This window comes from Halichoerus grypus, chromosome 3 (genome assembly GCF_964656455.1).
Source record: "Halichoerus grypus chromosome 3, mHalGry1.hap1.1, whole genome shotgun sequence".
NCBI lineage: Eukaryota > Metazoa > Chordata > Mammalia > Carnivora > Phocidae > Halichoerus > Halichoerus grypus.
The window spans coordinates 169,736,661-169,762,316 of record NC_135714.1 but is presented as its reverse complement, the minus strand read 5'-3'; the positions used below and the strand labels follow the sequence as shown (position 1 = coordinate 169,762,316).

At 43.9% G+C, this 25,656-nt stretch overlaps 1 protein-coding gene and 1 long non-coding RNA gene across 7 annotated transcripts in view; one reads left to right on the top strand and one right to left on the bottom strand.

The window, feature by feature from the left end:
• Positions 1-1,758: 1,758 nt before the first annotated feature.
• On the top strand, positions 1,759-4,421 carry LOC118542280 (uncharacterized). The gene is made up of 2 exons (XR_004920507.2): positions 1,759-1,893; positions 4,036-4,421. It is a non-coding gene; the product is annotated as an uncharacterized LOC118542280 (long non-coding RNA).
• A 51-nt stretch (positions 4,422-4,472) lies between these two features.
• The window catches only part of SLC20A2 (solute carrier family 20 member 2), a 105,276-nt gene continuing 84,092 nt past the window's right edge, over positions 4,473-25,656 (bottom strand). For all 6 annotated transcript variants that reach the window (XM_078069566.1, XM_036102319.2, XM_078069567.1 and 3 more), the window contains 3 exons: positions 18,907-19,092; positions 17,785-17,869; positions 4,473-5,988 (listed from right to left, as the gene is read on the bottom strand). In XM_078069566.1, coding sequence (XP_077925692.1) covers positions 5,824-5,988; positions 17,785-17,869; positions 18,907-19,092 — 436 coding nt within the window. In that variant the 3' untranslated portion in view covers positions 4,473-5,823. The remainder of the gene's footprint in view (positions 5,989-17,784; positions 17,870-18,906; positions 19,093-25,656) is intronic.

Genomic DNA, 25,656 nt, shown 5'->3' with positions numbered 1-25,656 from the left:
TGAAGTTTACACATCACATTTTTTAAACTTATTTTTTACAAGATTTTATTTGAGAGAGAGAGAGCACAAGCAGGGGGGAGGGGTAGAGGCAGAGGGAGAAGCAGACTCCCCGCAGAGCATTCTCTCTGGGAGTCTGGGATCATGACCTGAGGTGAAGGCAGACGTTTGATACACATCACATTTTAAATATTAGTTCTCCAAGAGATAAGACAACACAGTGCATTGCTGATCCATGTTCATACTCTGAGAATCACTGCTTAAGGAACAGAGGAGGGGGGCGCCTGGGTGGCTCAGTCGTTAAGCGTCTGCCTTCGGCTCAGGTCATGATCCCGGGGTCCTGGGATCGAGCCCCGCATCGGGCTCCCTGCTCAGGGGGAAGCCTGCTTCTCCCTCTCCCACTCCCCCTGCTTGTGTTCCCTCTCTCTGTCAAATAAATAAAATCTTAAAAAAAAAAAAAAAGCGACAGCCTCTGACGGCGCATGCTCTGTGTACCCTGCCTGTTGCCCTTTAGAATCAAGTCCCTCTTTTGCCCTCACTTAAATGTCGACATTCGGGTTCTATCCTCAGCCTTCTCTAATTCTATACCTTGGCGTTACGTTTGTGTTGAATGGCTTTTTCAGATGACACCTGCCTGTCCTCGGAGATTCTGACAGCCTCACGGGCCTTCTCAGAATAAAGGAGGTCAGATAATAGCACCATTCTTCCTCCGGTTTTAAACAAATGGTAAACTAGGACACGGTGTCAGTGGACAGAAGCCAAAAGCTGCATCTTTTGATGAAGGCTGCTTGACACTCGCTGAGGGTGAAGAGTGACCGTGGCGTCGGGCCAGGGCAGGCCTCCCCCAGGCCCGGGTGGGGTGCAGTGGAGGAGGGGGATTCTAGTGCTTCCTGGAGGAAGGAACTAACTCCAACGCGCCCAGTTCATTCTTCCCCAGTGTGCCATTCACACGCGCGCCTTGCCCCTGGGGGAGGCAGTATGAGGGTAGAGAGAGGCCCGAGTGTGGTGCTGAACGTGGGCCCGTCCGGGGGAAGGAGACGCTGAGAACAGAACACCGCATTCAGCGTGTGCGCGCCCAGAGCTGGGGCTTGTCCGCTGCGGAAATGGATGCAGACCTCGCGGTGCTGGCGGGAGTAGAGGCTGTGCTTCGGCGCAGCTCCTGGGGATCCCCACGTACGCACTGCATTCGGCCCTTGAGTATGACCTGTCCTATCTTCCTGAGAGCTGCCTCCGAAAGGTGTTCCCAAAGCTTCGCGCCATGTAAGACGGCCCTCGGGACCTTCCAACCTTCCGGGCAAGCTGCCTGTCAGACCCTCTTCTCGGAGAGTCTGCGGGCATCTAACACCGATCCCCAAACTGACCCAGTGCTCTCACTGTCCACCCTGCACTTGGCGTTCCCGCCCCATTTCTGCCTCTTCCGTGAGAGCTTCCCCATCCTCAGGGGGCAGCAATCACATTGTATTGCATTTTTGCTTACCCACCTCCCCTCCTGCCTGTGAACTCCCAGACGCCTTTTTGTCTCCCTACCTCCAGCGGCCAGGCCAACACCTGGCACACGATAGGCACCCAGTGGGTGTTTACTGAATGGATGGGAATGAGCCAGCAGGCAGGTGGCTTGGCTTCCAAGTCATGGGGATTTCTGCATACGGACTGAAGTTCCCCTTCAGCAAGTACTCGTATTTTCCTGTGGCCATCAAAGAAACAGATATTGACATTTCTAGCGACTCTCTGAATTATAATTATTATCCTGGGAGGTGATTTCACTGCTGCAATTTAAAAAGGTGCTGAGAAGACGGTCACGATTGCAATTGCACTTGACCCCACTTGGTGTCGCTGTTGTCACTGCCAAGAGAAGGTGATGGTCCCACTGTGGAGTCGGTGCCTTCTGGCCTGCAGGTCAGTCTGTCTCCTTCCTTTTGACCTCACTCCCTTCCCCAGCACCCTACCCGACGCCTAGTTTGGAACGTCTACATTCGGGGTTTGTTTGAACCTCCAAATGTCAAGCGTTGGGGGAGAGGCAAGGGAACGGTCCATCCTACTGTAGCCCAAATCCGTTTTGCTCTCAAGTTCTCGATTTGTTCTAGCCAGTAGAGATTAGAGAACAGCTGATCACCTTTGTTGAGTCTGAAAGTCCTTAATTTAAATCAGATTGAATTCCTCATGTTTCCTTTATAAGAACAGGCCAGAGAAACCTCTCACCCTTTCCTCCTGGGCTTCCAGGTTCTTAATCCCCTGCCAGTGTTCCTTCTGGGACCCTCCTCCCAGCCTCCGGCACAGCCCCCTCCTTCCTCTGGAGACCACAGTCGTGGACACGGTCTGAGCCCCTCAGAGGGAGAGGCTGAGAGGACGTCGGGAAGCCTGGGGCTTACTCTGGTCATCTGACCATTTGGCTGCCTACACTTTTTCTCACTCTGTGCCTTTGTTTCCCCAGTGCCTGGCCAGCTCCGCGTGTTCCAAAGACGGGTGTCTCAATGTGGAGGGGATGATGGAGTGCAGGTGACTTTTCCCTTTTTTTCATAATATGCTTCGGGGTTGTTTCATTGTCTTTTCAGTAATAAAGGATGATGTGCTAGGAAAATATTTAAGAGGGTGACAATCCAAGGTCAGGGCTACATTGCCCCACCTCCATGAGAATTTAACCATATTCTACAGGTCTCATCAATCTTCTTCCTCCACCTAGCATGCAGAGAACCCATTCTCCAGTTTCTTTTAGTCTCTGGTGGTTTTGTTCAGTGAACTGTGGCTTATTTTCTATTCGTTCTCTCCATCATCTCAACTTAAAGTTTTCCTCCAAGCAGTCCACCTGAGGGGAATCGTCCACAAAAAGTTCCCATAATAACAAGGGAAGGCACACACGCTAGTTTATGGAGCCCTATTCTGAGCCAGGCCCGGAGTGGCCGTTTTCACCACACCGTCCCCCCCAGAACTCGTCTCAGCCCCACGTGAGGCCTCGGGGCCCCCGCGAGGAAATGCGCTAACAGGGTAGGGGTGGTTGTCGACATCGGGGCCCAGCGCTCCCAGACTCCAGGACCCGCTCCGGCAGGGGCACTTCAAGGCGCGGGGGGCACGTGGTCTCCCCCCGCCCCACCCGAGGGCTGCACGGAACACACCGCCTGACCTTCCAGCGCCCTCTTCCTGCCTCATGGTGTAACTGGATGAACTCACCGATGCCCTAGAACTTGACACGCCACCATTCTCTGAATGATGGGGTTTATTCTGCAGCTTATTCTGAGGAGACAAGAGGACTTATTTTAAAAAATTATCTTGTGAAAAATGAGTAAATGTGTTTACATATTTGCTCAGAAGCTCAGTCCTCTTGGAAAGGCAGAAAATGAAGTGAAGGAACACTGCCTTGGGAGCTCAAGCTGCTTTGGGAGCTGTCGCCCGTCCTCCGTGCAGACGTTGTCCCTCTGCAAGGGCCCCGGACACGGGGAAGGCAGGGTCTCCAGGGCACCCGTCTTAGCCCCGCACAGCTCCCTTCTGCGGACGGTGATCTGGCGACCAAACCCCAGCTAAGATGCCAGGGCCGTGGGAGGTACCGCGGTCCGAGGAGTGTGTGGCCTCCGATGAAGACTCAGGCGGCCAGGGCAGGGGAGCCCCTTCCCAGTGTCCGCGTCCCCGTCCTGGGTGACCCATCCTCTGCCAGAGCTCACCTCCCTGCCCTCGTGGAGAGGGGCCGGGGCCGGGGAGGGGTGCACCGGGCCGGCTTCTCTCTTCAGTACTGCCGGGGACGGTGCTTCGTCATCCCGAGGCTCGGTGTACGTGCGACCTTCGTCCCACTTGGGTCCCCGGGTCTTTGCTCCGGTAGCCCTTCTCCCAGGACGCCGCTTGCAAGCTGGCGCTGTTTTGCTCTTACTCTTCGTATGAATTTAGGAGGAAATCGAACTTGTTCTTGAATCTACAGTTTTATCATAAGTGGGGACATGAAAGGCCTAGAATGCCGTTTTAAAAATCAGAGAAAGCAAATTTCTTTGTGGAGATGAAGAACTTGTCACACCTGGTCAGTGTCCCTCATCTCTGTCCCCTTCCTCGTTCCAGAAGGAAGCGGAGCTTGAGAGCCCTGAGGCACAGGCTGCAGGAGTTGGCCTCTGAAGCTCCAAGCAGGTGTGTGGGGGCTGCGTGAGCCGAGAAGAAAGAGGACGTGCCTTTTCCGCTAGGCCCTTGGCCCTGGGCACGTGAACCGACTGTCCCCGGCCCAGCCCCCAAGAGGCTGGCTAAGTCCGCACACTGCTAACACACCCTGTTAGCGGTTCTTTGCTGAAGAATCAACGTGCGTGTGCGGACAGCGGGGATTTCAGGATGCTGGGCTGTGGCCGTCATTTTTTCCTTCTCTTGCTCATGTGTAGTTTGTGTACCAACATGTAATAGTCGTAAAATAAGAAAGTTATTTGAAAAATAGAAGTAAACAAATTATGTAGCTTTTATTTTTGTGGAAACTGAAAACAGATATTTAGAAAAAGACTTCAGAGGCAAACTTTGAGGGGCATTTTTTATTATAAATTTAATGTGGTTGATTAATGAAAAAATCACAATGAAGTACCAAGAAAACGTTTGTCAATATAAAAATTTTAGCAGCATTTCCATAGTTTCAGGCTCTAACATTAGTCATACTTCCTCCCTCCCGCTATCAGAAAAGAATCCAATGGGACTACAGTAGAGCATCAAGATGTTCCGCTTAGTAAAGGCCTCAAGGAAATCCTCAAATCCAGTGTATTGTCTAATATTTCAACTCTCCCTGCTCCTGAATTTCTCGAATGTCAAATCACTCGCCTTAGTGTTTGAGACAAGAATTCTATTCTTCAGGCTGCAGGGGGAGAAGAGGGGTGAAAATTTAAACTGGACTTGATATGTGGGGCTTGATCACGCATCCTTCCGTACGTACATTCTCCACACGGACGACGATGAAGGGCCACTGCGGGCTTCACCAGTGTCTGGCATGTGGCGGCAGTGGGGGTGGGGCGGGGCAGGGGACCCAAAGCGGGCCCCGCACGTGCTGGGGGCTGGGGGGCTGGTGCTTCAGTATGTGCGCTGCCGGGGGCAGGCCGGAGCCTGGCGGTCCCCCTACAGCACAGGCTAACGTAGGATTAATGAGAAGGGGAGACAGACAACATGAAAATATAATACTGGCAAACTATTCCCCTGCTTCTTTGGTACTTTCCAAAATTCTCTGATCAAAAAAGTATAGGGAAGCACACCATTAAAAAATTACAGTCTTAAGTATTTACAGAAGCAATTATGATATATTACAAAATCAATACACAGTATATGAACAGATGCCTCAGTGAAAGCACTTGTGAACTCCTACCCCGGTATTATTCAAGAGCACACCCACGGACGTACACCTGCCCAAATGGGCATCATCCATCCCGATTCTCGCTTATCTTACAGTATATTCAATGGGGAAAACATCACTTTCCAATCTACACTTTACTTTTAAAAGGTTCTTAAAATTTGCCACTGAAATCAGGACATACAAAGATTTGTTGAATATTGAATTCTAGGCAATATATCTCCACTCCCATTTTGAATATGTCTGAAATAATGCTATGTATTCTATGTATACAATATATATTTAACAGATAAGTAACCGCACCACGTTATGTCACCACGATACCAGTTTAATGCACATGATTATGTACAGTAGTTAAGTTAGCTCTGGAGGATGACTCTCTACAGTGTAGGTGAGCAGTGTGGTTCGGAACCATAGGAAAGGGACCCGGAGAAGCTGGTGGGGGGACAGCCCGTGCATGGGCAGGACGCGTGCCGCACGCCCCCCCACGTCCCCACACCAGACTACCCCTTGTGCGCCGGGTGGAAGAAGACAAATCACACATATGGAAGGATCCCGTACATGAGGAGAGCCATGACAGCAGCACTGAACAACCCAGCCACGGGGACAGTCACAAACCAGGCCACAAAGATGTTCCGGAAGAGGCGCCAGTCCACGGCCTTCCGGGAGCGGATCCAGCCCACGGCCACCACCGAGCCCACCTGTGGGAGCACAGACATTTCACAGTGAAAATGGAGGCCCGCAAATATGAAGCTGAGACACAGACTCTACATTCAGCCGATGGAAACTGGTTAATCTCAGAAGTAAACTGCATTATGAAATGACCAGTTCTTTCCCCTCAATTTGTTAAAAGTTCTTAAAATAATTTAGATTTTAGGTATAATTACTTTAGGATTATTCTACTCAGCATATAGTTCCGATATACTTTTCCACGTATATTCTGCTCTATTTGAGTGGAACGTTAGCCAATTACATGTCTTGTCTTCTCTCTGCCCCTTATAAACTATAACTTGTCTTAAATATTCCGCAGGTAGGCTACTGTTTAACACAACGTATGAACCTGCTTTAATGTGCCCTTCTCTTAGAAAAACAGCATCATAAATGTTGGAGCTGGAGAAGACCTCTGAGGATATCCAATCCACACATTCGTTTACAGAGGATAAAACAGGTCCCGAGAGGATCCGGGGGCACGAGATATGCCGGGGGCCGGGGGCATAACCTGCAGACTAGAACTCAGGCCTCTTGATTTTAAACTGGTTTTCTCCTCTATCTCAAGCTGCCTGGCCATCTTTGTACTTTAGCTAGTATGAAGGGAAGTAAAAAAGCAACAGCAAAGTAAACTAAATAAGATAAAATGGAGCATAAATATTATTGGATCGGAACTCTCACTCATGCCTCACAAAATGACAGGTACAGATACTTGAAAATCACAATGTTAACACGGATTCAAACCTTTTTCTAAACACTCACCATTCATTTTATGGTTTGTTGAAAGTTTAAAAAGGAAAAAAGACTCAGCTTCAAGTATCCTAAAAATGCAAATCGTAAGCAAGTACAACTCCAGTAACATCTCATGCCTCACTCAGGCTCTGGGGGGCTCAGAGTTCAACACGATGCCCATCTGTGAGCTGGACTTTTAGGATCTCCATAAAATAGGCTCTGTTCCTACTAACCCTCAAATACTCCAGAATCATCAGGGGCCAGTGAGGTTCAAATAACAACCAGGGTCTAACCACACACACACACACACACAAATCCAACACATTAGATTGTTTATGGACACAAACTGGAACCCCCGAAACAGCAGTATGCTGAAAGGCAGTTAATCTGACATTCTGTCAACCCAAGCCTGACTGACCAACATCTCTAGGACAGCAACTAACTAACCCTTAGGGGAGGCTTCAAAGTGATCATTGTATTTAAAGTCTTTGGCTGTAAGCAGTACCCTGTACGAACCTGATAAGCCTGTTCAGCAGTTCCTAAAACATGACAGTCGAGATTTTTCTACTGCCTAAGGATCAGCTAGTTTCTGTTGGTCCTCAAATATGGTCAAGTTCACAAACCGTAGCTCCTGTTAAACACTGTCTCTCCGGAGCATGTCCTCTTTAGTGCCCCTTTGGTTGTCCTGGATTCCCTTAAGGAGGACACGTTCAAGTTTCCATTTTATCATGCCCTCTTCCTTTCTTAGAAAACTTTTTTAAAAAGCATAAAGGTAGGGGCGCCCGGGTGGCTCAGTTGGTTAAGTGTCTGCCTTCAGCTCAGGTCATGATGTCAGGGTCCTGAATTGGGCTCCCTGCTCACTGCGGAGTCTGCTTCTCCCTCTCCATCTGCTCCTCCCCTCCGCAAACCCCCACTTGTGCTCTCTCTCTCTCAAATAAATAAAATTTTTAAAAAAAGCATAAAGTTAGAATAATATTATAGCAAGTTTATGTACTAGGAGGGATGGACAATTACCCAGACACCCACTACCGTCCTATTTTATATTCCTTTCTTGTATTTTTTTATCAATATACTTTTTTTTTTTTTTAAAGATTTTATTTATTTATTTGAGAGAGAGAGAATGAGAGAGAGCACATGAGAGGGGGGAGGGTCAGAGGGAGAAGCAGACTCCCTGCCGAGCAGGGAGCCCGATGCGGGACTCGATCCAGGGACTCCAGGATCATGACCTGAGCTGAAGGCAGTTGCTTAACCAACTGAGCCACCCAGGCGCCCTATCAATATACTTTTATTTGTAAATAATAGGGCACACTATTTCCTTTCTTTAAAAAAATTAACATTATATTATAGGCATATTCCCATAGTGCTCACAGCCTTTATGATTATCATGAAAAATGGCACACCCTTTAGGTGGATGGATGCACCTTAATTTAACCACTTCCAGTTTGCTTCCAATTTTTCCCTATTAAAAATATTTCCAGGATGCCTGGGGGGCTCAGTCAGTTAAGCGTCTGCCTTCAGCTCAGGTTGTGATCTCAGGGTTCTGGGATTGAGCCCCACATTGGGCTCCCTGCTCAGTGGGGAGCCTGCTTCTCCCTCTGCCCCTACCCCATGCTTGTGCTCTCTTTCTCTTGCAAACATAAATAAATAAAATCTTAAAAAAAATAGTTCCATGATTAATGTATTCATATAGCTTATATTTGGGCTTTACAAAATAATATTCCCTGAAATGGATTATTAAAGGGGGCATTTATTTAGTTTTGTTATTTTATTTTAATTCCAGTATAGTTAACATACAGGGTTATATTAATTTCAGGTGTACAATAGTGATTCAACAACTTAAAGGGAGCATTTAAAAAACATCTTGAAATAATTTGAAACTTAGAGAAAAGTTGTAAGAACTCCACACACCCTTTACCCAAATTCACCAGTTTTTAACCTTTTGCCACAATCTATGAAGAAACATTTTCATACTATTAAAATATCCTGCCCCTCATCCACCTCCCTCTCCCCTTGGGCTAAAGACTCAGCCATCCCTTCTTTACTCCAATGGTTGCAACATGGTAATTTACCAACTCCCTTGCATGCATCAGATGGAATGCTGCTTGGAGGAAGAACAGGATCTTAATACATACTGCCAAATAGTTTTATAAACAGTTGTAAATGTACAAGATCATCCATAATCTGTGAATTTTGGTACACTGTAATAATCCTGCAAATTTTTCTTTTTTGTTAACCAATCAACAAAAACATGTGTTACTGTTGCTTTAATTTGCGTATCTTTAATTACTCCTAAGGCTGAACTTACTTTTATTTATCCAATTGTACTCTCTCAGTCTTTTTTTAAAAAGATTTTATTTATTTATTCGACAGAGACAGAGAGAGAGGTAAACAAGCAGAGGTAGTGGGAGAGGGAGAAGCAGGCTTCCTGTGGAGCAGGGAGCCCGATGCGGGGCTCGATCCCAGGACCTGGAATCATGACCTGAGCCGAAGGCAGATGCTTAACGACTGAGCCACCCAGGTGCCCCTCTAGTCTTTACTTCATATAAAATTGTCTCTCCATGTACTTTGCCCAATTGGAATCTAAATGTGTCCCTTTATTTATTTATGTGTGGTCTTTATTGAATGATATTAACTCTTATTTAATGCAAATATTTTCTCAATTCACTATTTTGCTTTGTTTCAAGTTTCTAATTCCATACAATAAAATATGCTGCGTTCTTCTCCTGTGATTTGTCCTTGAATATTTGATATTTAATTCTATTTTACTATACATTTTCTAAAATAAGATTCTATTCTATTCTGAATTTTAAAATTGCTTCTGAGCTTGGGAACTGCTGCCGAGTAGTTTATACTCTGAATCTTACTCATTATGGGTAGCCAGGTAAATGGGCCATAGCATCACACCACATGTGGCAGATACTGCCTTCAAAGTCCAAAAAGGCCCAACAAGCACCATGTCTCATCTTACTTGTGGGTTGTGCTAAACTACATAATTATCAAATTAAATAAAAGATGGCAATGGATTGTAAAAAAAAAAAGTTTTTAAAATGCTAGCTAGGCCATCAGATATATTTTTTGAGAGTTGTGTGTTAATTTTGTTTTTCTCTATTGACAGCCAGCTATCCAACGTCACTTACCCAACATCATCAAACTATATTGCTCGTATATCGTAGGTTCTATCTCTGGCCTATCTACTGTTTTAAAGAAATATCAGATTTTTTTTCATTGTATAAATACGTATTTAAATACATATAACATTGATCATTTTAGCCATTTTTAAGTGTACAATTGAGTGGCATAAAGTATTTTCACATTGTTTTGCAACGATGAACACCATTCATCTCCAGAACTTTGTCATTTTCCCCAAATGAAACTGTCCCCATCCACACTGTTGCCCCGCCTCCATGTATTTTCAACTTTCTCTTGGGTAAGACTAGTCTCTCCTCATCACTTTTCTTTTTAGATTTTATATTCTAACTTAACCTACCAAATTCACTTTAGTCTCCTTTTGTAAAGTTAGAAGAAAAATTTGGTTGGGGTTGTATTTGCGGGGAACATAGTATCTTTTTTTTTTTTTTTAAGATTTTTTTTTTTTTTAAAGTAATCTCTACACCCAACGTGGGGCTTGAACTCATGACCCGGAGATCAAGAGTCGTGTGCTCCATCAACTGAGCCAGGCAAGTGCCCCGCAGGGAACTGATATCTTTATAAAATTTAGTTTTCCCATCCAATAACACAGTCTGTCTCATCTGCCGGTCTTCTTTCACATCTGTGCAAAGTTTTGTGCCTTTTTCATATATACCACTTGCATTTATCAGGATTATTCTGAAATAGCTTTTTGCTGTAATTCTGGAGGTGTTCTTGTTTTTAGTACATTTTCGTACTGGCTATTGCTGACAGAGAAGCTCTAGAGTTTTGTATTTTTATGGTGGGCTGGGTCATTTTTACTGAATTCTAGCAGTGTTTTAGAGACACATGCTGAATTTTATCAAATGTCTTTTTGGCATATATGTCAGTAGATGATCACATGTTGTTTTTTAATGGACTGATGAACCGCATTATTTTGAAGATGTCAGAACACCCTTCTTGGGATTCACTCAACACCTGTCTGTTGAGCACTTACGAGGGGCCAGCCCTGTGTAGGTGCAGGCGGTGGATAAACCCTGCCCTGTTCAGAGCCTGTTTTCTAGTAATCTGGAAAATCAATTTGATCCTGCTGAAATGTTCTAAATCGTTCATGTCATTTATTAGCTCCTTAAGTTTTACACCAATATTCATAAGTAAATATAGCTTTCGTTGTCATGTTTTAAATCAGGTTTTGGTATTAGGCTTATTCAGTATATGCTTTATAGAACAAAATGAAGAGTTTCCTGTTCTATTTTGTTTTTTTTCTACACTGTAGAAAGTTTACATAACATGAAAATTCTTCTTTTAAAATGGAAGAGGTTATGGGGGGCCTGAATGGCTCAGCTGGTTGAGCGTCCAACTCTAGGTTTCGGCTCAGGTCATGATCTTGGGGTTGTGAGATCAAGCCCTGAGCTGGGCTCTGCACCAAGCAGGGAGTCTGCTTGAGGTTCTCTCTCTCCCTCTGCCCCTCTGTTGTCTCGTGTGTATGCGCACTCTCTCTCTCAAATGAATAAATCAATCTTCGGGCGGGCTTGGGTGGCTCAGTCGGTTAAGCGGTTGCCTTTGGCTCAGGTCGCGATCCTGGGATCCTGGGACCCAGCCCCGCACTGGGCTGCCTGCTCAGCGGGGAGTCTGCTTCTCCCTCTCCCTCTGCCCCTCCCCACTTGTGCTTTCTCTCAAATAAATAAAATCTTTAAAAATAAATAAGTAAATCTTTAAAAAAAAATAAATACAATGGAAGAGGTTATCTAATGAATCCATCTAGAACTGCAATCAGCTGTGCCCCCTCCTTTTTGCTTTTTCAGATGAGAAGAATTGTTTTTGGAGATTGTCCTTAATTTCTTCCTCGGTTCTGGTCAGACTTTCCACTTTTTCCTACTTCTTTGTCAATATTTATTTGTCATGTATACTTTTTGCAGAAAATAATTCATTTTACATAAATTTTCAAATTCCTGGGGCGCCTGGGTGGCTCAGTCGGTTAAGCGTCTGCCTTTGGCTCAGGTCATGATCCCAGGGTCCTGGGATCGAGCCCTGCATCGGGCTCACTGCTCCGCGGGAGGCCTGCTTCTCCCTCTCCTTCTACTGCTTCCCCCTGCTTGTGCTCTCTCACTCTGTCAAATAAATAAAATCTTTAAAAAAAAAAATTTTTTTCAAATTCCTTAGCATACAGCTTCGTGGTTTCTTGTATAACTTAAAAATGCCCTTCTCTATCTGTTGTTATAATGTCTTTCTCCTAACTTAATGCCCTTTCTTTTTTCCCTGATGTGAATTGATATTATTTTATTAGTAACCACTTTTCTCTCTCCTTCCCCTTTAGTATTTTTTTAAAATTTATTTTGCTTTTATAATTACTACACCTTTCTTAGTTTGCTCAGAATTTTAATTGTTCTGCACCTTTTAAAAAATCCTAATTTGAATGTCTAGCTCTTTCATTTTCCCTTTGCTCAATTAAACCATTCAAAGATAGGACTTTTCAACTGAGTCTAACTGGCTGCCAAAGGTTTTTCCATGTATCTCCACACACACGCATGGACACACACACTTTTTTTTTTAAAGAAAGTTATCATTATAATTTTTTAAAAACTGCCTGATTCAACTGTTACTTAAAAAGAGCACTTAAAACGACCCAAGGGGATACTTCCCTTTTCAACACATAATAAATTTATACTTTAATTTCATTGTGATTAGTGTGTTCAGCACAACTTCTGTTCTTATTTTATAAATTTTAAAGTGATTTTTATCATGGCCTTCTGAATTTATTTTGATAAATGCTTGATGATACTTGACAAAAAGTTGTATATGATCAGCAGGGTAAAACTTTGATATATATTTATTATACTGCTCAAAATCTATTATTCAAATCTTTTATATTCTTCTTTTAAAATTATTTATTTTAAAAGATTTTATTTATTCATCTGACAGAGAAAGGGAGAGCACACAAGCAAGGGGAGCAGCAGAAGGAGAGGGAGAAGCAGGCTTCCCGCAGAGCAGGGAGCCCGATGTGGGACTCGATCCCAGGACCCCATGATCATGACCTGAGCCGAAGGCAGACACTCAACTGACTGAGCCACCCAGGCGTCCCAAAAAATTTATTTTAGAGAGAGGGTGCGTGCACGTGAGTGGGGGGAGGGGCTGAGGGAGAGAGAGCAAATCTCAAGCAGACTCCCTGCTGAGCACAGAGCCCGATGTGGGGGTCTTGATCCCATGACCCCAAGATCATGACCTGAGCCAAAATCAAGAGTCAGGTGCTCAACTGACTGAGCCACCCAGGCGTCCCTCAAATCTTTTATATTATTATTTTTTTAAACTTTTATTTATTTATTTGACAGAGAGAGCACAAGCAGGGGGAGCGGCAGGCAGAGGGAGAGGCAGAGTCCCTGCTGAGCAGAGAGCCTGATGTGGGGCTCGATCCCAGACCCTGGGATCATGACCTGAGCCGAAGGCAGACGCAACCAACTGAGCCACCCAGGCGCCCCAAATCTTTTATATTCTTAAATACTTTTTGTCTTGTTCATCTGTCACACACTTAGACATATTAATTTTTGAGTTCTAGTGGCTTTTGCCTTATCTTTTTAGTTGTTATCTTATATGGATCACAAGGGACCCACAGTACTATGTCTTCACTACTGATTGTCTTTTGTTTGTATTATTCATTGCTGTGTTGTAACCTCCCTCTTAGTAAGCTAAATGTGTTTCCAGATTAACGCCATCATAGGCACCAAGAGCAATAGAATTATTGAGGAGCCGGGGAACCAAAGAGCAAGAATCAGAAAATTAAATTAGAAATTATAATACTAACTTTTAAACTTTTTTTTAGTTTTTTTTTTTTTAAGATTTTATTTATTTATTTGAGAGAGAGAGAATGAGAGAGAGCACACGAAAGGGGTTAGGGCCAGAGGGAGAAGCAGACTCCCTGCCGAGCAGGGAGCCCGATGCGGGACTCGATCCAGGGACTCCAAGATCATGACCTGAGCTGAAGGCAGTCGCTTAACCAACTGAGCCACCCAGGCGCCCTATAATACTAACTTTTAAAATCAGTAGTGTTTCCTAAAAGCACTTCCAAATCCAAAGGCTGGTTGCATAATCATTTATGTCATCAATACAGATGAACAATGTGGGTAATTCACAAAAAAGAATCATCCCAAACCAGCCCGTTTTGGATAACACCACTCTGAATCACTGTTAAAAAGCTCACAAATGTGTTCCATAGTGGCCCCTGTTTGCAGTAGCCCTGGCTGGAGACCGCAGCTGATCAAGGCTCACAGAAGGGAAGAAAAATTCAAGTTACTGAAACATACAACTGTTGATACTTTTATTTTCAAGAGTCGTTTCTATTTTTTTAATTAAGGCTTTTAACTTTAGCCAGAGGTAGCGTCCCAGGCAAATATCTAATGAATTGAACCCCCTGATGTAAAATACAAAAATGTATAACACCGAAAGATTTATAGAAAGCAAAACTTGTTTTGCCTATGCATTCTGAAATATATGATTATACTAATACACTATACTGTTCTGGATAATATGATTTTTCTAATTATGCTTTTCTAAATTATATATTCAGCTAACATCTGGATCACTTAATGGAGGTTTGTGTTTTAAATGGGGTACAATAAAATTTAAACTATGCCCTTAGTTATGTACACTTAGAAAAAAAAGCATGAATGAATAAAATGTACCCATATACATTCAAAAGTGTATTTTCAGCAATACTTTCCATCTTTTCCTGCCAAGTTCCTAACTTTTGTCCCCCTTCTGCAGAAGGCGGCTCTAAGCAAGAAACCTAACAAGCAGATAGGACAGGAAGCAGAGAGCTGGAAAAATCGAACAGGTGGTGTGATTATTCCTGAAAAAACACAATGGCATTCAGTTATGACTTTATGCGGATGTCAGCACCCTTTGAATGTTTCCAGAATCATGGTGTCACCCACACGGGGCCTTGCTCCTAACGCCACGCCGTATCTCTCATATTTCCGCCCGCACCTGCTGCGCGGGGCTACCGCACACGGACTGGCACTGCGGGAGGGGGGGCGCTCGGCCAGAGGGCAGCTGCAAGCTCGTCCCAGCGCCTCACCACCCAGGCTTTGCACCCTGCGGTGAGGACTGGAAAGCCAGGACCCTGACTTAAGCTACTGCAGCGATTAGCTCTGGGCTTTTTCCATCAGTCCACCATCAGTGACACTGGCCAGACTGGTCAGAATCTGAGTGGAGGTCTGGCTCCTGTCTATTTGATAGCTGACATCGACTGTGGTCTCGTGTTAAGGAGACTTATTTTAAGTCTCCAACGAGCTATCCTAACTCTATTTATCATCAGCTCTAAGGAAACAAAACCTATCACATGATTTGTATGGATATTTTAGGATAATGATGACATACACATTTATTCATTAAGGTCCTGTACAAACTGGATATAAATTCCTTAGGCGCACCTCCTCATTATAGTATAAATATAAATATTGGGGAAATGACATAAGAGTGTAGGTTTTTATGGGCACTTAATACTTTTCATCTATTTCTGTAAGTAGTATTATAAAGTTTAGTCTTGGGGCGCCTGGGTGGCTCAGGCGTTAAGCGTCTGCCTTCGGCTCAGGTCATGATCCCAGGGTCCTGGCATCAAGCCCCACGTCTGGTTCCATGCTCCGCAGGAAGCCTGCTTCTCCCTCTCCCACTCCCCCTGCTTGTGTTCCCTCTCTCGCTGTGTCTCTCTCTGTCAAATAAATAAATAAAATCTAAAAAAAAAAAAATAAAGTTTAGTGTTATTAGCAAAAGAAGTACTGTCCGTTATAACACTTCATACATTCGTATAGGTCAGACTGCTGAAAGCGCTAGGTAACAGCCCAGGGAAACCAAACTTGGTTTTTCAAGAGATCTTTCAACTGGTGGGAAAGAGGTGGCCTTCACTAGGCTTGCTTACGTGCAGGGTTAATCATTAAGAAGACAGTAACGTTTATTTAAAAGCAGCCCCAAAGACTCTTCATGCCTGCAGAAAAGTTCAAAGCCTATTTCTTTGGGAGAAAAATATATTTAGTAAGAGGCATTTCCTCTCTGCTCCCACACACCAGTGAATTGAAGTTGATGTGGAGTAAGGCGGAAGAGGATCACTTTCCATTCCATAGAGTTTTGTACTGTTTGAAATATTTCAATGAATGTGTGCTTCTTTTGTAACTTTTACATCACTGGAATCAGAACAGTAACAGTGACAGAATGGCAGAACGCAGCACATTTTTCCTGCCTTCCTTCTTTGCACCTGCCAGGCGTGGGGGGCAGGGTGCGGAAAGCAGGGCGGGGGCACCCTGCTGGTGCGGGACCTCAGTTGGGCCCCTCCCTGGTCATGTGAGCTTGCGTGAGTTACTTAACCTCGCTATCTTCAGTTTCCTCATTGCTAAAACTGAAGTCACCTTAGCACTCACCTCCAAAGGTTCTTGGGAGGATTAAATGGGTTCATATTCACAGGGCACTTAACACGCCACCCACAGAGAGCACCTGCCCCGCACGTCTTAGCAGTGGTTGGTTACCATTACCAGGATCATTGTGACAAGTAGAAGGCACAGAGCATGAGGTCAACGTCTGAATGCTGGCTCTAGCACATGCTGAATGTATGATCTTGGGAGAGTGACCTAACTCAGGAGTCCTCAGTTTTCTCATTTGTAAATTGGGAATAACTACCAATTTCATAGGGTTGCTGTGGGGGTTGAGTGATTTATCTGTTGCACATGTATGAAGCCCTAAACACAGCGCTTGGCATTTCCCAAGCACTCAGTAAGTGGCAGTGATTTTTATAATAAAAATTTCTGGAAACTGCGGGTTTTCTATATACTGTAGCAAAAAAGGAGAAAACAGGGAAACAAAAAGCCTCTTTCCAATGAGGCTGATTCTCCGTGCCACGAGGCTCTGGATTTGTCAGCTGGCCTACTTAAAATACTCCCATAAACGCCACCTGTCATTTTAATATTTGAAGCACTAAGCCATTCACACGTAATGGTATTTGTTTATAATAAACACATCGGTTGGTGTTTTTAAACTGTGTGTGAATGTGGATGGCTGTCTCTGCCTTGGTCACTGTGGTGGCCCTGGTGCCCACAATGAACGGTGCCTCACACAGAGCAGGTACAAATGGTTTTTTCTTGAATGACACGAACAAAAGAACCTAGGAAAAATCTGGAAGTGTCTTTTGCTTCGTTGAAGTTAGTGAATATTTTTGTATATGGGAAGCCCACTGAGTATGTTTTAGGGGCAGACCTGGGTTCTAGTCCTGGCTCCTCCCTGGGTGACCCTGGAGGACTCCCAGAAACTCACCGAGACCATTTCCTCTTCCTTCATCTTTCAGGTTCCTTGCAGCTCCAACATTCCCCCGTTCTAAGGAATTCCCTCCTGCACAGGCCTGAGTTTTAGAGCACTTGATCGATATTCAGCATTACCCCTCCTTTGGAATTGACTCTAAGGCAATCGAGTCACTTTGACCAGTCACGTAAGGAAAAAGAACTGAAACAACCAAGTCTTACACTTCCATTGAGATGATTTCTGCTTAGTCTACTTCCACTGTCAACGCCCAGTCCCCTGCACTGGCTGGAACTGGGTGCCATGCCCCCGTGTGAGCCTACGAATATGGTTAGCGTACACATGACTTCATTGCAAAATCCACTGTGGAAACAACGAGAGAGAAACAGGACAAATGGAAAGTGTGAAGCACACATGGAAGGAGGGAGAGCTCTTGCCATGCATGCACTGAGAAGGCCAAGTGTGCGCGACAGAAGGCGTCATGCTGCCGAGCCTGGAGGGTCGAGAGGGACAGCCCACATCCAGCAACACTCCAGCGGACCCAGCAAACCTTGAGACGACTGTTTGCACAAACAAGCATACACCAAGCGCCGCCGGCTTTTCTCCACTCGCTCGGCAACTGTGGACTGAGCCCAGCAGCCCGAGGCTGGACCCACCTTGCAGTGCGTGGTGCTGACGGGAAGCCCGACGTTGGAGGCGATCACCACTGTGAACGCGGAGGCCAGCTCAATGGTGAAGCCGCTGCGGGAGGGGGCACAAGACACACATCACAGGCGCTCTTTGTATCAGCCTCACTGGCACCCCAGGGGTGCCAGAGTCTCACCAGAACATTCTTTGGGTCGATTGTTGGGCTGCTGACGGGGCCAGATGACATTAGCAGAAAAGAAACTGCTGCATAATGACAACAATTCACACTAAGACTGTGCATGATACTGTTTACAGCCCTAAATAGCCTTCTTTTTCTGATATGTTTTCCAAAAGCACACACTGTCGTAACTGGGTCAGAAATTCCTGCTGTGTAAAAAATGCTAAATTAGTCATTTCTAAAGTGGCAAAGGAAAAAAAAACCCATACTCCCATTTTTAAAATGTGTACTTCTTGCAAAAAAAGTGAATTTTCCCCTCAGATTGCTCATTTTTCTTCAAATGCATCTTATAAAAGAATCTTTCATTACAGTGGGTTTCAAGGGGGAAAAAAGACTTCCTATAATAGGTGGTTCCAAGTTTAGTTGTATTCTCAAAGTTCTCCTGTCAGTTTGTACTGAACCCCAAATATACGTGGAGAATACACAACAGAAGGACCACAGAGAGACCATGTGGGAGGACAGCGGGGCACTGTTCCCCATCTGCTGAGCCCCAGGAAGCTCGCACAGGCTAACCTCGAAGGGTGGCAGTCAAGAGCCGCTTCCATCCAGCAGGTGAAGCTGGTGTGGCAGAGAATTTTCGGGAAATGCAGACCCTGGGCCCACTTGCCCTCTGGGCCTCCCGTGGGGTAAGACCCCCGGGGAGCCTGGACCGGGGTTTCTTTTCCTCTTCCCTCCTGCTCTGCTTCAGCTTCTCTTCCTCCTAAACTTCCAGCCTCTCACTTTCCCTCGCTCGGTGCCACTGCGGATGGGCCGGGTGCACGGGCCGGAGGGCGGCGACGGGCGGCGAGCCCTGTCCCCGCTGGGCCCCCAGCGGCCCAGAGGCTGTGCTGAGGGCATGGGGGCAGAGGGGCAGCCGGGTTCTGCGGCAGGCCTGGGAGGACAGCCCTGCCCTCAGGCTGGCGCTTCGGCTTACCTCGACGGCGTGATGGGAGTGAGGTCCTTCCCCATGGTCTGGATCACTCTCCTCCCCCAGACCCAGAGACCGGTGCAGATGCCGACTCCTCCATAAAACAACAGCCAGACGGGGGTCGCTGCTTCTTGCAGGACTGCGCCTTGCTCGTAAATCAGCCACAAGGCTACCAGGGGACCGATGGCGTTACTGGGAGGGAAAAAGAGATGGTGACACAGACACGGTCTGCACGTGCACGAGGCCCCGTGCACAGTGGGTGGCGGCTTCCCGGGCTTGAGGAAAGCCCATCTGCCTGTATTTGTGGATCGCCCACATAATCGAAATGATTAATTTGTTTTATTGAGGTGAAAAACCCCATCAAATGTACTACCTTCACCATTTCTAAGTGTACGGTTCAGTAGTGTTCAGCAGTTCACGCTGTTGTGAAACAGATCTCTAGGACGTTCTCACCTTGCAAGTCTGGAACTTTACACCCACGGAACAGTAAGTCCCTCTGTCCCGACCCCTGCCGCAGCTCATCGCCACCCTACTTTCTGTTTCCACGGATTTGACTACTCTAGGTACTTCGCAGAAGCAGGATGACTTAGTATTCGTGTCTGTGTGACGGGCTTACTTCACTCTGCATCATGTCCTCGGGGTTCATCCACGTGGGAGCACGAGTGGGAATTTCCTCCCTCTGCAAGGCTGGACACCCCCCGGATGCACAGCCCACATCTCCATCTGCCCCCTGGCCGCCGGGAGTAATGTGCAGTGAACACAGGTGTACAAATACCCCTTCAGGACCCCGCCTGCACTTCTCCCGGGTACACACTCAGAAGGAAGAAGAATGCGGGGTCACACGGTGGTTCTATTTTTCGTATTCTGAGGAGCCTCCAGATCATTTTCCACAGCAGCTGGGCCAGTCTCCATGTCCACCAACAGCACACGAGCCTCCCATTTCTCCACACCCTCGCCGACACTGGTCATTGTGGGTTTTTTTACAGGAGGCCCCTTAATGGGTGTGTGCCTTCTTAATTTTTTAAAGAAGTACTGAAATATCATGACAAGTGGACACAAACACCCAGTTCTTTTTTCCTCTTCTATTTTTTCTCTATTTCCATTTTCACTACTAGCATTGCTCCTACTACTAGCGAGCAGGGCGGCTGTGTCAGCTCCCACACGACGGGCCACAGACACTGTCTCTAACCGTTGGTTCTCACACCCACCCTGCCCCCCAGCTATTGCTGCTCCCATTTTACTGATGAGGAAGCGGATGCCAAAGTCCTGTCACCAGCAGGCGGCAGGACTTAGTGCTTACACCCTTCCCCTCAACCCCCTGCTGTCACTCAGGCCCTTGGAGGCACATGCGGACTGTTTTGGAGGACGCCACAGGTTTGGTTTGGGTTTTAAGATATGCTCCATGCCCAGAGTGGAGCTCAACAGGGGGCTTGAACTCACGACCCTGAGATCAAGACCTGAGCTAGGACCAAGGGTTGGACGCTAAGCCAACTGAGCCACCCACGCGCCCCATTCTTTGGTGAGGTGTCTGGTAAGGTGTTTGGCCCATTTTTAAAACTGGGTTCTTTTCTTATTGTTCAGTTTTAAGAGTTCTTTGTATATTACTATTTTAGCAGATATGTCTTTTGAAAATATTTTCTCTGTTTCCGGCGTCTCTTCTCTTTCTCGTGACACTGTCCTCCACCATGCAGCAGTTTCTAATTTTAATAAAGTCCAGTTTATCTAGTATTTCTTTTATGGACTGTGCCCTTGGTGTTGTATCTAAAGAATCATTTCCATACCCACGGTCATCTAGGTTTTCTCCTGTGTTATCCCACTAGAGTTTCATAGTTTTTCTCTTTACGTTTAGGTTTGCGATCCATTTTGAGTTACTTTCTCTGAAGGGTGTAAGGTCTGTGTCCAGATTCATTTTTTTACACATGGATGTCTAGTTGTTCCAGCACCACTCATTGAGAAGACTCTCTTTGCTCTTCTGTATCTCCTTTGCTCCTTTGTCAAAAATCAGTTGACTATATTTATGGGAGTCTATTTCTTTTTTTTTTTAAGATTTTATTTATTAATTTGAGAGAGAGAGAGTGCACGCATGAGTGGGGGGTAGAGGGAGAAGGAGGCCCCCTGCAGAGCAGGCAGCCTGACGCAGAGCTTGATCCCAGGACCCTGGGATCATGACCTGAGCTGAAGGCAGACGCTTAATGACTGAGCCACCCAGGTGCCCCTACAGGGGTCTATTTCTGAGCTCTATTCCATTTCACTGATTTATCTATTCTTTTACCATTACCACACCATCTTGATTACTGTAGCTATATTATAGTAAGTCTTGATGTTGGGTAGTGTCAGTCCTTCAGTTTTGTCCTACTCCTTCAATACGGTGCTGGCTATTCAGGGTTTTTTGCTTTTCCTTGTAAATTTTACAATCAGTTTGTTGATATCCACAAAATAACTTGCTGGGATTTTGACTGGGATTGTAAGGAATTTATAAATCAAGATGGGAAGAACTGACATCTTGACAATATTGAGTCTTCCTATCCTTGAACATGGAAAATCTCTCCATTTAATTCTTTGATTTTATTCAACAGTTTTGTGGTTTTCTGCATCTAGATCTTGTACATATTTTGTTAGATTTATACCTGTTTCATTATGTAAACAATATCCTGTTTTTAATTTCAAATGCCACCTGTTCATTACTGGTGTGTAGGAAAGCAGTTGACTTGTATATTAACCTCATTCCTGCAACCTTGCTACAACTGCTTATTCATTTCAGGAGTTGAGGAAGTTCCCCTTTATTCCTAGTTTACTGAGAGTTTTTATCATGAATTAAGTGGTAAATTTTGTTCAAGATTTTTCAGCCTCAATTGATATGATCATGTGATTTTTTCCTTTTTAGCCTATTGATGTGATAGATTACATTAACTGATTTTTGAATGTTGAACCAGCCTTGCATACCTGGGATAAATATCACTTGGTCATGGTGTTTCATTCTTTTTATACATTGCTGGATTGAATTTGCTGATATTCTGTTGAGGATGTGTACATCCACGTTTGTGACAGATATTGGTCTGTAGTTTTCTTTTATGTCAATGGCCTTGTAGAATAAGTTAGGGAGTATGCCCTCTACTTCTATCCTCTCAAAGAGCCTGTAGAGAATTGGCATAATTTCTTCCTTAAATGTTTGGTAGAATTCACCAGTGAACCCATCTGGGCGTGGAGCTTTCTGTTCTGGAAGGTTATTAATTATTGATTTGATTTCTTAAATAGAGATAGGCCTACTCAGATAGTCTATTTCTTCTTTCATGAGTTCTGGCAAGTTGTGTCATTCAACAAATTAGTCTTTTTCATCTAGGTTGTCAAAATTATGGGCAGAGTGGTTCAGAGTATTATCTTTTTAATGTTCATAGGATCTATAGTGAAGTCTGCTCTTTCATTTCTGATATTAGTAATTTGTATCCTCTCTTTTTCTTAGTTAGCCTGGCTAGAGGCTTATCACCTTTATTAATCTATTCAAAGAATTAGCCTTTGGTTTCACTGATTTTCTCTTTTGATTTCCTGATTTCAATTTCACCGATTCTTTTCTAATTCTTATTATTTCCTCTGCTTACTTTGGATTTAATTTTCTCCTCTTTTTCTAGTTTACTTGGGTGGAAATTTAGATTACTGATTTTATATATTTATTCTTTTCTAATATATACATTCAGTGCTATAAATTTCTAAGCACTGCTTTTGCTGCTTCCCACTCATTTTGATGTGTTTTCATTTTGATTTAGTTTAAAATATTTAAAAATTTCTCCTTTGATCCATGTGTTATTTAGAAGTTTAATCTCCTGGACACCTGGGTGGCTCAGTCATTAAGTGTCTGCCTTTGGCTCAGGTCATGATCTCAGGGTGCTGGGATCGAGCCCCACAACGGGCTCTCTGCTCAGCGGAAAGCCTGCTTCTCCCTCTCCCACTCCCCCTGCTTGTATTCCTTCTCTCGCTGTGTCTCTCTCTGTTAAATAACTAAAATCTTAAAAAAAAAAAAAAAAAAAAGAAGTTTAATCTTCTTATATTCTGGGATCTTCTAATTATCTTTCTGTTATGGATTTCTAGTTTAATTCCATTATGCTCTGAGAGCAGACACTATATTAGCTTTATTTTTTTTAAATGTGTTTAGGTGTGTTATATGGTCCAAAGTATAGCATATCCTGCTGAATGTTCCATATGAGCTTGAAAAGGATGTGAATTCTGCTGTTAGAGGAAGCAGTCCACAGACGCCAGTCATATCCAGTTGACTTGATGGGGTTAGTGAATTCAACTATGTCCTTACTGATTTTCTGCTTGCTGAATGTGTCTATTCTGCCTAAAATTAACATAGCGACTCCTGTTTTCCTTTGATTAGTATTAGCATGATATATTTTCCTCCTTCCATTTACTTTTAACCTGAATGTGTCTTTATATTTAAAGTGGATTTCTTATGGCAACATATACTTGGGTCTTGTTTTTTGATCCAGTCCGACAGTCTTTGTCTTTTAATAGGTGCATTTAGACCACTGACATTCAAAGTGATCACTGATATAGGAGGATTAATATCTACCATATTTGTTACTCTTTTCTATTTGTTGGCCTTGTTCTTTCCTACTTTTGTCTTCCACTTTTTTTTGCCTTTTAATTGAGCATTTTATATGATTTCATTTTCTCTCTTCTCTTAGCATATTGATTATACTTTTTTAAAACTGTTTTTAGTTGTTGCCCTAGACTTTGCAATATATACTTCTACAGCTAATCCATGTCTGCTTTCAAAAAAGACTATACCATTTCACAGACAGCATGGGTCCTTAAAATAAAAAAATCCTCATTTCTCCCTCCCATCCTCTGTATCACTGCTGTCATTCATTTCACTTAATACAGGCATACATAATGATATATATATGCAAAATATATAATATAAATATAAAATATATAAATGTAAAATATATAAAATACATACATAGTTGATTCTTCAACACTGTGGGGATTAGGACGCTGACCCCCACACAGTCAAAACTCTGTGTATAATTTCTGACTCCACAAAAACCTTACTACTAATAGTACTATTGACTGGAAGTCTATTAACACATATTTTGCATGTTATATGTATTACGTATTATATTTTTACAATAAAGTAAGCTAGAGAAAAGAAAATGTTAAGAAAATCATAAAGAAGGGACACCTGGTGGCTCAGTCAGTTAAGCGTCTGCCTTCGGCTCAGGTCATGATCCCAGGGTCCTGGGATCGAGTCCCGCATCGGGCTCCCTGCTCAGCAGGGGATCCTGCTTCTCCTTCTCCCTCTGCCTGCCACTCCCCCTGCTTGTGCTCTCTCTCTCTGACAAATAAATAAACAAAATCTTAAAAAAAAAGAAAATTATAAAGAACTGTATTTATAGTACTGAAAAAAACCTGCATGTAAGTGGATGCATAGTTCAAACCCATATTGTTCAAAGGTCAATTATATATATGTACCTACATATACATATACACAGCTGTGTGTATGCGTATACGGGGGGGGTGTGTAAATATATTTTAATTCAATTGTGGTCTGAGAGCAGACATTGTAATTATTTATATTCTTTTTAACTTGTTGAGATATGTTTATATATGAAACTACAGGTAACTCTATATGTACAATAATATATATTAGCATACTTGATTGAATAATTGATACACTGTTAGTATTATTTTGAACAAACTGTTATCTTTTAGATCAATTAAGAATAAGAAAAATAAGTATTTTTACCTTTACTTAATCCTTCCATGCTGTTCTTCCTCTCTTTATGTAGATCTGAGTTTCTGAGCTATATGATTTTTCTTCTCTCTAAAGAATTTCTCTTAACATTTCTTATTTTTTTTTTTTTAAAGATTTTATTTATTTATTTGAGAGAGAGAGAACGAGAGACAGAGAGCATGAGAGGGAGGAGGGTCAGAGGGAGAAGCAGACCCCCTGCTGAGCAGGGAGCCCGATGTGGGACTCGATCCCGGGACTCCAGGATCATGACCTGAGCCGAAGGCAGTCGCTTAACCAACTGAGCCACCCAGGCGCCCTCTCTTAACATTTCTTACAAGGCAAGGTATTTCTCTGGCAACAAATTTCCTCACTTTTTGTTCTTCTGAGAAAGTCTTTATTTCTCCTTCACTTCTGAAGAATAATTTCCCAGGGTACATAATTCTAGGTTGGTGGATTTTTTCCCCCTCACAACTTTAAATATTTCACTCCACTCTCAATTGCATGGTTTCTGAGGAGAAGATAGATGTAATTCTTATCTTTGTTCCTCTATAAGTTTTTTTCTTCTGGCTTCTTTCAGGAATTTTTCTTTTATCTTTGATTTTCTATAGTTTGAGAATGATATGCCTAGGTATAGTTTCTTGGGGGCCTTTATCCCACTTGCTACTCTCTGAGCTTCCTGGACCTATGGGTTGGTTGGTGTCTACCACTGATTTAGGGAAATTCTCAGTCATTGTTGTTTCAAATATTTCATCTGTTCCTTTCTCTCTGTCTTCTCCTTCTGGTAATCCCATTATGCATATGTTAACACCTCTGTAACTGTCCCACACTCCTTGGGTATTTTATTCTGTTTCTTTCGGTCTTTGTTCTCTTTACTTTTTGGTTTTGGAGATTCCTGTTGACATATCCTCATGCTCAGAGATTCTTCATTCAGCCGTGTCCAGTGTACTAGTAAGCCCATCAAAGGCATTCTTCATTTCTGTTACAGTGTCATCTCTAGTATTTCTTTCTGGTTCTTTCTTAGG